Source organism: Pistacia vera, unplaced genomic scaffold (genome assembly GCF_008641045.1).
Source record: "Pistacia vera cultivar Batoury unplaced genomic scaffold, PisVer_v2 Contig174, whole genome shotgun sequence".
Taxonomy (NCBI): domain Eukaryota; kingdom Viridiplantae; phylum Streptophyta; class Magnoliopsida; order Sapindales; family Anacardiaceae; genus Pistacia; species Pistacia vera.
Genome location: NW_022195833.1, coordinates 567,040 through 576,334, shown reverse-complemented (window position 1 = coordinate 576,334; position 9,295 = coordinate 567,040). Strand labels below are relative to the sequence as shown.

At 36.4% G+C, this 9,295-nt stretch overlaps 1 protein-coding gene across 2 annotated transcripts; it reads right to left on the bottom strand.

Moving 5' to 3' along the window:
• Positions 1-1,043: 1,043 nt before the first annotated feature.
• Positions 1,044-2,317, bottom strand: LOC116126076. 2 transcript variants are annotated; one of them, XM_031411786.1, is made up of 2 exons: positions 1,944-2,317; positions 1,044-1,846 (listed from the first exon to the last, which is right to left on the bottom strand). In XM_031411786.1, the coding sequence occupies exons 1-2, from the start codon at positions 2,289-2,291 to the stop codon at positions 1,202-1,204; spliced, it is 993 nt and encodes a 330-aa protein (XP_031267646.1). In that variant the 5' UTR covers positions 2,292-2,317; the 3' UTR covers positions 1,044-1,201. The 2 variants fall into 2 exon arrangements, with proteins under 2 accessions (XP_031267646.1, XP_031267647.1); XM_031411787.1 differs by having other exon boundaries at positions 1,044-1,843.
• Between the last annotated feature and the right edge of the window lie 6,978 nt (positions 2,318-9,295).

The window sequence follows — 9,295 nt, the reverse complement described above, 5'->3', positions numbered from 1 at the left end:
GAAGGTTTTGTGGATCCAAGACAACTAGATTTCATATGCAAACTCAACAAAGCACTCTACGAACTCAAACAAGCTCCAAGAGCCTGGTTCCACAAACTCAAGGAATTTCCTAACAGCTAGGATTTAAAAGGATCAAAAACTTACTCATCTTTCTTCTACTTACACCGAAGGAAAGACTTAATAATCCTATTGGCATATGTGGATGACATCATCATCATTGGAAGTTCAAGCCTTTCGATAAATCAAGTTGTTCAAGAATTGAAAAACAAGTTTACTTTAAAGGACATGGGAGAGTTGTCCTATTTTTTAGGAATTGAAGTAAACAGACAAGGGTCCTCAATGCATCTGTCTCAATGCAAATATATTCAAGACCTTCTCATTAAATCCCATATGGAGCTGAGTAAACCGTGTCCTACACCAATGATCACTGGGCAAAAATTTACAAGTAATANCAGAGGGAAGAAGAAGAAATTGGCAACAGAAAAAAATTATATTTGAAAGAGGGACACAAAAGAGACATTTCTTTCAAGTTGAGTTATTTTGTTAGAAGCTTTCATCATCAACTCCATTGCTTTCAATCTAAACCGAATCAGACAAAAGCTTCTTAAGCCTCCCTTTTTCATCATTTTTTCACAACTGGAATCATTAGTCTGGTCATTTACTATTAACAACTAGAGATCACTCACTCACCCACCCTCCCTCTCTAAACACAATTAGAGCTAAAGCTCTTCAAAAATTTTAATTAAATTACATTAAAAACAGCTAAGACCAATAAGATTGGACTGAAGCTTCTATTCTTTTTGTTCTTCTCCCCCAAAAAGAAAGATATAAGAACAAGAAGAAGAAGCTCTTAAACATCTTTGCCTGCTTCAAAATTAGTCTAAACTTCTCTTCATTGTTTCCTCTGCTTCATATTTTATGATATCTGGATGGAACATTTCCATTTATGGAGTTTTGAAGGAAAGCCATCTTTAAAGCTTCAACTATAGTAACTGTAAGAGAAGAACATAGAAAGAAATAAACCAAAAGAAAAATTAAAAAGAAAAATGAAAAAAAGAAATAAAAAGATGAAGAGATGGGTTAAAGGTACAACAACCCCAACAACTGATTCCTCTACCTAGTAATAATATATATTTCTTTTTTCTTTTTTCTTTTCTTTTTTTTTTTTCTTTTTTTGGTTCGACGATTCTAATCTCTAGCTCTACCTATGACTGCAAAAGTCCAAAAGCTTCTTCCTTCCTTCAACAATCTCATCAAAGAAATCATCAAGTTGTCCAACAATATTCTCAGCACCAGATCTCAATACACCAAAGCATCCCTTCAAATTCTCCACTCTCTCCCTTATCCCCACCTCTGTTTCCCAATCCACCACCACTCCTCCTCCTTGACCATGTCCATGTCCATGCCCTCCACTCCTTCTCTCCAACTCTGCTCTCAGCTCATCCAACGCCATCTTTGACCTTCTAAATTCATACAATAACACCCCCGGCCTTCCATTCATTTGACTTATCTCTGTCGCCACTCTTTGTTGCAATCTTGCCGTTGAGATCATAAACGCCGATCCAAAAAACAAGCACCCTTCAACTCCTCCTCCAACTCCTCCACTTGTCTCCGGCCAACAGTACACCAGTCCGTACACCAAGATCATCAGCAGCAGTGAACTTACGTTTCTCATTGCATATAAGACTCCTCTAAAACCATTGAATCCATTCAGTTTTGACTCGATTGACACCTTCTCATCAAATCTTAACGAAAGTGGCTGGATTCTCGTTTCCATCAAAGCCCTGTTCTCTTCTTCCAGCCCCACTGCCTCTCTTCTACACCCTGAAATTGCCCGGATCACCTGCTTCATTTTAATGTATTTAAATTCATGTTAGTTTTATATATATTTATATAAATATACAAGTAAAGTGGTTGAATGAAAGAATGATTGAGTAGTTAACCTGTCTGGAGAGTTGTGGGCTAAGGTGGCGATGATTGTCGAGAGATGAAGTGATGTTTAAGCCAGCAGAGTAATAATTTTCCATTCCTGAAATTCCCGATTTGAGAACGTGACAAGCCTCCCAGAGCTTGGAACTTTCGTCCATGTATTCATCGAGCCATTTTTCACCAACGGGTAAATGGAGTTTCTGGACGAGGAGAGTTAGTTGAGAATGAAATGATCTAAGAAGAGAAAGAGCCCGTTGAAGAAATTGGATAGACATGAAGTTGTTAGAGAGATAAACGAGTTCAAGATCATCGATCCCACGAGTTAGAGAAGAGTAGAAACCGTTCACAGAGGAAGGATCCATGATAGTAAAACAAAAGAAAGAAAAGAGGGAGGGAGGGAGGGAGGGAGGGAGAGAAGGGGAGATCAAGAAAGCAGAGAAAAGGTTATATATATATATAAATAAAAAATTAAAATTAAAATTAATAATATGAAAATAAAAAAAGAGGGAGATATTTAAAAGGAAAAAAGAAACGTAATAATAAGAATAAGAATGAAGAAGTAGAAGAAGAGAGGGAATATCTTAGAAGCTCAGGTTTCTAAGGTTGAAAAGGATTGTTGGGAGCAATGATGGGTGTTTCCTATAGAGGGGAAAGGATGATTGGTAATATGCCATTTTCATTGTTTAATGGGCAGAAAGGAAAACCCAAAAACCCAAAAATAAATATATTCTTTTTTAATTTAATCATCCTTGCTTAATCTTGTTTTATGTTATAATTAATCATTTTTAATGCTTCCAATTTTTTACTTTTGTAAGTTTATTTATATAGAGGAAATAATGGGTATATTAATAGTAGTATTATATGGAGTTGGTATTTGTTTTGTATGATTAATTGATTATAGAATAGAATGGAGGTTATTGGGTTGTAAAAAGTTTGACTGGATTATTGACTGAGATTCTGATTCTTTCTATAAAACTTGTATTAATTCGAATTTAATTGGCTGCCTCCTTCTTCTTCCCCAATTTTCTTCCTCGAGCAACTGACTTTACTTCCCCCTTGTATTTTTATTTTATTATTGAAATTTGTGGGTTTACTTCTCCTAGATATTTCTTGTTTTTTTTTTTTGATTTTTTCAAAAAGGCAATTGGAATGATGAGGTTCCTTGCATATATATGTATCCTTTCTATGCAAAAAAAAAAATTCAGTCTTTTTAGGCCACCATTATAATATTTAAAAATAAAATGTATTTTTCGGTTGAATTTCGAAATAGGAAACAAAATTAAATTACAAGGGTCTGGTATGGTTAAGGACCATTAAACGGCGGATATCAAAGAAGGAGTTTATTGATTAAGGGTGATTAATGATAAAATTGGGTGCCCAAATTTTGTGCATTTGACCAATTGGGTTCTAATGATTGATTGGCCCCTATTGTGTTATAATCAACGGCAAAAGCAAGTCTAAAGGCGTGGGTTGGTGTTATTTATTTATTTTTCTTTTAAAAGAAAATTGAATGGGTTAATCTTAAAATTAAAATTAAAATTGGTTTGTGGGGGACCATGAAATCTTGGTTATTGGGTTGATGAAAATTGTTAAGAGTGGGTTGCCGTGGGGTTTTCGGAGAACGGGACATCTTAAGAGTATGTGGTTTTTAAGATTCATTGGAAAGTGAACTACCTAAGCCCCCCCTTTGATTTTGACACCTCTTCTTTTCTCTAGGACTCCCCTCTTACTCTATGTTTACATAAAAAGGGTTTTTATTATTGCATTATTCAAAAATATTGCCAAGGTAAAGTATTCGGGGGAGGTGATAGCCGAGGGGTTGTTTGATTATCTTTAGTAAAAGAAGCACTTCTTTTTTAAAAGCACTTTCCAAAAAATTCATCTAATTAATTAATTAATTAAATTGAAGTGAACTATTAACTGTATGTCTGTGGTGGAGAAATTCCATGAGAAAGGGGTCCATCAAAATCACGGAGGTAAATATGAATGGATGGCTGGATTTGAAAGCCTACATCTTATCATAATCACATCATGAAATTAAAGGGGATGTTTCATTTCTTCTTAATGGTCTTAGATGGATACAACTGGATGGTCCATGGGCTCTAAGAAATGAAAATGATATAAAAGAATAATAAAATGAATTTAATTAAGTCCATGGTTGAGTTGATACGGCTAGTCCTTTGCCAAGTTGGTTATGAAATTAGTTCCAAATTAAATTGGGGTTCTAAAGGGACCACTCACACTTCTTTTCAGTGTGTTTAATGAAAGATAAAAGCAATTCCTACTCTGTTTTTATTAACACCCAAATCTCCCACGAATTTATTTAATTACAAAAACCCATATTTCTTTTCTTTCTATCTAAAACATTATAATTTTGAATTAGCGTTCCTTTGTTCCTTAACCTAAGTTTAGGGTGGCCTTGATTTTTTTTTTTTTTTTTTTTGGGTAATTGGATTGTCCGATAAGTTTGCCACGATCTTAACTAATCTCCAAGATTATTGAACACTCTATAAGCCCAAAAGATCAGATAAGTCACAATATTATTATGGTAAATTATCTGATTCAAACCTCCTTGCTGTCACGCTAACATATTAAATTTAACTATTATTATATGATAATAGTATAAAATTTGAAACACAGTAATGAATAAATGGCAATGGCATAAAGCATTTCTGTCTACCACATAACACCTTTTATACTATTGCTTGATACCTTTTTATAAGATACAGAAACAATATTGAGTATATAAACAGTTGTCTTGTCTGTAAACATATTTATGTATATCAATATAAGAAAAAACAAAAAAAAAATAAATATAATTAGTGGAGGGCATCGTTGTCTTTCTGCAAAAGTAGGTGCTCCAATTATCATAAACAAATGTAATTTAAATCGCTGCTTTTCGTTCTTCTTCTTCTTCTACTGTGTGGTGTTGTTAAAAGGGGAAAAAAAAGAGAAAAAGGAACTTACTAAAGCTACGTGGAAGTGTCAAATAGCTTCAAATTATAGAGGACAGGTGGCGGCTAGGAAAAACAACTGGATCTAATCATATGCTCAACTTCTAAATTATAATTTTTTTTCTTTTCTGGGCACAATTAAAGATGGGGGAACAATAAACGCAAAATTAAAGTTAAAGAAAGAATGCAGCCAATTGTGTTGTTAAGAGTGGACTGATATCAATACCTTTCTACATGCACTGAACATGAACATCAATTGGGCCCTTCATTTGTAAAATTTTGATTCAGAATAATTTTTTCTGGGTATCTGAATAATGATTTGAACTTGAAATGTGTGTGATGGTTTAATTGAAGAATACTTGGTCTAATTTAAAGGGTTAGTCTTACGGTTAAGGAGGTTTATTCTCTTCCTTAAGTTCATAGGTTCAAACTTTTGGGTCACTACCACAACAATATTGTAGTTTATCTAGTTCTTTGAGTTTGTGGATATTTAATGGATTTTAAAGATTAATAAGGTACATCCAAGCTAATCCGATCATCCGGTTACCAAAAAAATAACTTAATCATGTGGTGTGGTGTTAGAAGTGACAACTTTCTTATTATAAGAGTGGCCATAGTACATTAATTGACAGACCAAAGAGCCTTCAAATTCAATGGGTTCGATTCAAGCCAGTGCTTGAGATACGGCGAGGAATTGCCTGTGGTTAGATATGATGTTATAACCATTATCATAAAACATCTTTCAACTACTATTTACTTGAACGAAACTACACTATCATAATATAAATGATAACGTATTGGATGAAACAAAACCCCAAAAGAAATGGGTAAATGGAAAGAGGGTCGACCAATAGAATAGTTTCTTTATGTAAAGAAACAAGGTAGGGGCAACTTTAAAATGATGATATGAACAGAAAGTAGTATCATATTAAGGCCATATATACCTTATTCTTGGGGTCTAGTAGTAGCCATAACATTATATTTTTTTTGACTAACATTGATGATGGTGAGAGTGAGAGGAAGATTGGAAGAAGGGTTTTTTCTTTTTTTGCTTCAACTAGGCAAAACCCACTTCAGGATTCCTTCCACTATAGCCACCTTTTAACCCTTTTCCCTCCCCTAAAAGAGGGAGCCTTTGCATTTATATATAATTTTCAATGGACCTAAACCATCAACTACACATTTATAGAATGCCGTAACTAGTACTAGGTGGCTCATTTCTAGGCTTTTAAAATTTGTATTAGCCTTAGGGTGTGTTCTTTTATAAATTATGATTTCGATTTTACAAGTTTTTCTCTTTTCCCAAAACCCAATTTGATTAAGTCTTACCTCACTCACCATGTGCCCAAGTGCTGGGGCATGCCACATGTTATAAATTTAATGGTAGTAGTGGCCACCTAAATGGTTCATTTCACAAGGGGGTTTTGTGTAGATAGGTTAGCTATGCAGAAAATTTTTGACAGCTGACATGTTTGTGGATACTGACCAAGAGTGCCATGGCCATGCCATAACCTTTGAAAAGTGCTTCGTCTTCAATCAATTTCCATGTAAAACGTTGGTCCTTTTAAGATAAATCCATCCAAAATATTAATTAATTTTAGAGAACAAGAGCATCTTCTTCTATGTGGTCCAACAAACATCATGGAACAAAGTTTCATCGTGTGAAATTTTACTTCATCATGCACTTAACTTAAACAGGAAACTCGTGTTGATTTCTCCTCTTCATATTTTATGTTTATCAACCCATCAAAGATTAAAGAAGCCTTCCGCTCCACTCCACTCAGATGATGATTAGGTTGTATTTTGATTCAACATCAAACTGTGTGTCAAGCCAACTGTTTTGATCAGCCACGTTATAAAAAGCCAGTCTTTGGTTTTTTTTTTTGTCTATATACATGAGGTGAGGTTAAGTTTTAAGTTTGAATTTAAACAATGGGGATAATTTGGGTGTTTCCGAAACCAAGGGGGGAAAGTGGTATTCACTACAGATTGGGGGCAAAATGTTTTCGGCCTTAATTATATGCGTTAGAATTTAGATGGAGGGACAACCCGAAGTCAACAGAGGACCATAAGAAGAATCCAAAGAGCAATGGAATAGAGAAAAAAATGATCCAAAAGTGGGTCATATTATATTTTGAATATACAGAAAAAGTATGCAGTCTTGTACACTTTGTTGGCTAGGTTTGGGAAATGGAAATGGAAATAGGAAGGGAATAGATAACAATTACAAGGGTTGGAGTTTGGACCCAATCAATATTGAGGAGTAGGCTCACTGTAGGCCACTTTTGTGTGCTTTTATGTGAGTTGTAATTTAGTACTTTTGTGTACTCAAAATCCATTATTTAAAGCATTGCGGCTTGCTGGCCCTATTAGGGCGGCCACCCAACATCGACCAGAGAGAGCAGAATGTAATCATGTCTGTAACCCAGAACCAGAAGAAAGAATAATTTTATTAAAGTAAAAGCTGATATTAAATTAAATATTATCGATGGTGGGTTGGATTTTAGTTTGTGTTTTTATTGAAGAAGAATAGTTGACATTGGGCTATAATATATACTTTCTTTATCGGCCCATCCATAATCCCATTCCTGGTTTATACGATTAACTGGTATTTGGATGGGGGGTTTGGTGTGATGATTAAGGTGCATTGTGATAAAAAGAGAATGAAATTGTGCGAGGTGTTGCTGCATTAGGCGGAACAAAGCTAAAAAGAAGGAAAAGGAAAAGAAAGAAAAAAGGATTAGAAAGTTGTAGAAAAGCCGGCAAAGAATTGACAGGTAATGAGGGGATTCTAATTCTATCATGCATAAATATTCCATTCAGAAACCAATCTCTCAGACCGGTTCATGCAAAATTAAAAAGTCACGCCAGTGGGACTCGAACCACAATCGCCTGATAGAAGTCAGACGCCTTATCCATTAGGCCATGGGCTACTCGATGTTTCTTCAGTGGGTTTATTAATTGACTTGTTTATTCATCCCTTAATCGTCTCATCAATTTTTGAAAGTATAAAAATCCCCTACTTGGGTTTTTTTATATTCTAAGGCATTTTTTTTTTTTAATATTTGTTCGAAATTTTTGATAATTTCAAGAAGATATTTAATCCTTTCTAGAAATTATTGGGGCACTTAAGGACGCTTTGCTATCTCGTTAGTTAAATTGTAAAGGTGTTGGTATTGCAGTTAAATTTAATCCATTTCCCTTGCAACTCTGGTTCTAACTGTATAAAAAAGAATTTGAGCCCACATGACGCTTATAAGAGGATTCCCCGGTAGAGGCCCAAACATTGTCCGGCTCGCTGCACATAGCCCCGACAAAGGGCTTGCCACTGCAGAAGAGCCCGGCCAATCCTGCTTACCTGACCCAGAAAACCATAGTAGGGCCCGATCTCGGTGCACGATATTAGCCAGCCCAAACCACGTGGGCACGAGCCTCCTAATCCCAGTCCATTTCCTAGGTCCATGGGCGAATCCAGAGCCCACAACCCCCTCAGAATACTTTCCTACTCCTGATCAATCTCCCATTCAAGGTCACCTTCCTATTCCTGATCACTTTCCTACTCGGAGTTACTCTCCTAATCAGAATCACCTTCCTATCCGGACACTGGTAAGACAGCTTACCACAACCCTAATTCTTCTAGGGTTTGCATCAGAGTCATACTAGGACTCCTACTTCTACCAGGATTGGGAGACCAGACGACCACTATATAAACAGAGGCCAGCCCTCTCACAAGGGACGGATGACATTACACCTTCACACTGAAAGCTCTGACTTGAGAGCTCCACATCACCGCCGTAGTCACAGTCCCCGACTAGACTTCCGGTAACCTCTACTCCCTAGCCCTCACTATATTAGCCTCTCTCAGCCTTGCTGACTTGAGCGTCGGAGTGCCTACGGCAAACACCACCCCGGTGTTTCCTGTTCACTTCACGCATGTGTTTCTCTACGTGTGCAGGTGCAGCAGATCGCTAGTAGCCTTAACCTCACGGGATCAGACCCCCCTTCTGTACAGGTGGATTTTTACGTCTACACTTAGCAAATGTGAGTAATGTTATTATATCACATTTAGAGGTGTAAGAAAGGGAGACGGACAATTTTCCACCCAAGGTTTGACCAAATGACACTTTCCCACCTAAAGAGTTTCAAAAGGACACTTTCCTACCCATCATTAAGATTCGTCTGTTAACTTTAACGGAAGAAGAACAACATAGTAAATCACTCCAATGGTTATCCCAATTCCACCTCCACCACCAGCTCTATGGCCTCCACCAATACCATCTATTTATCCTATTCCAACACCACTACCTATACCTACACCTCCTCCTACACCTTCAACAATTTCAAATATGCTTGAACCCCCACCTATTCCTCCTCCACCCCTGCCTTTAGCTACTCCTCCACAACTCCACCTC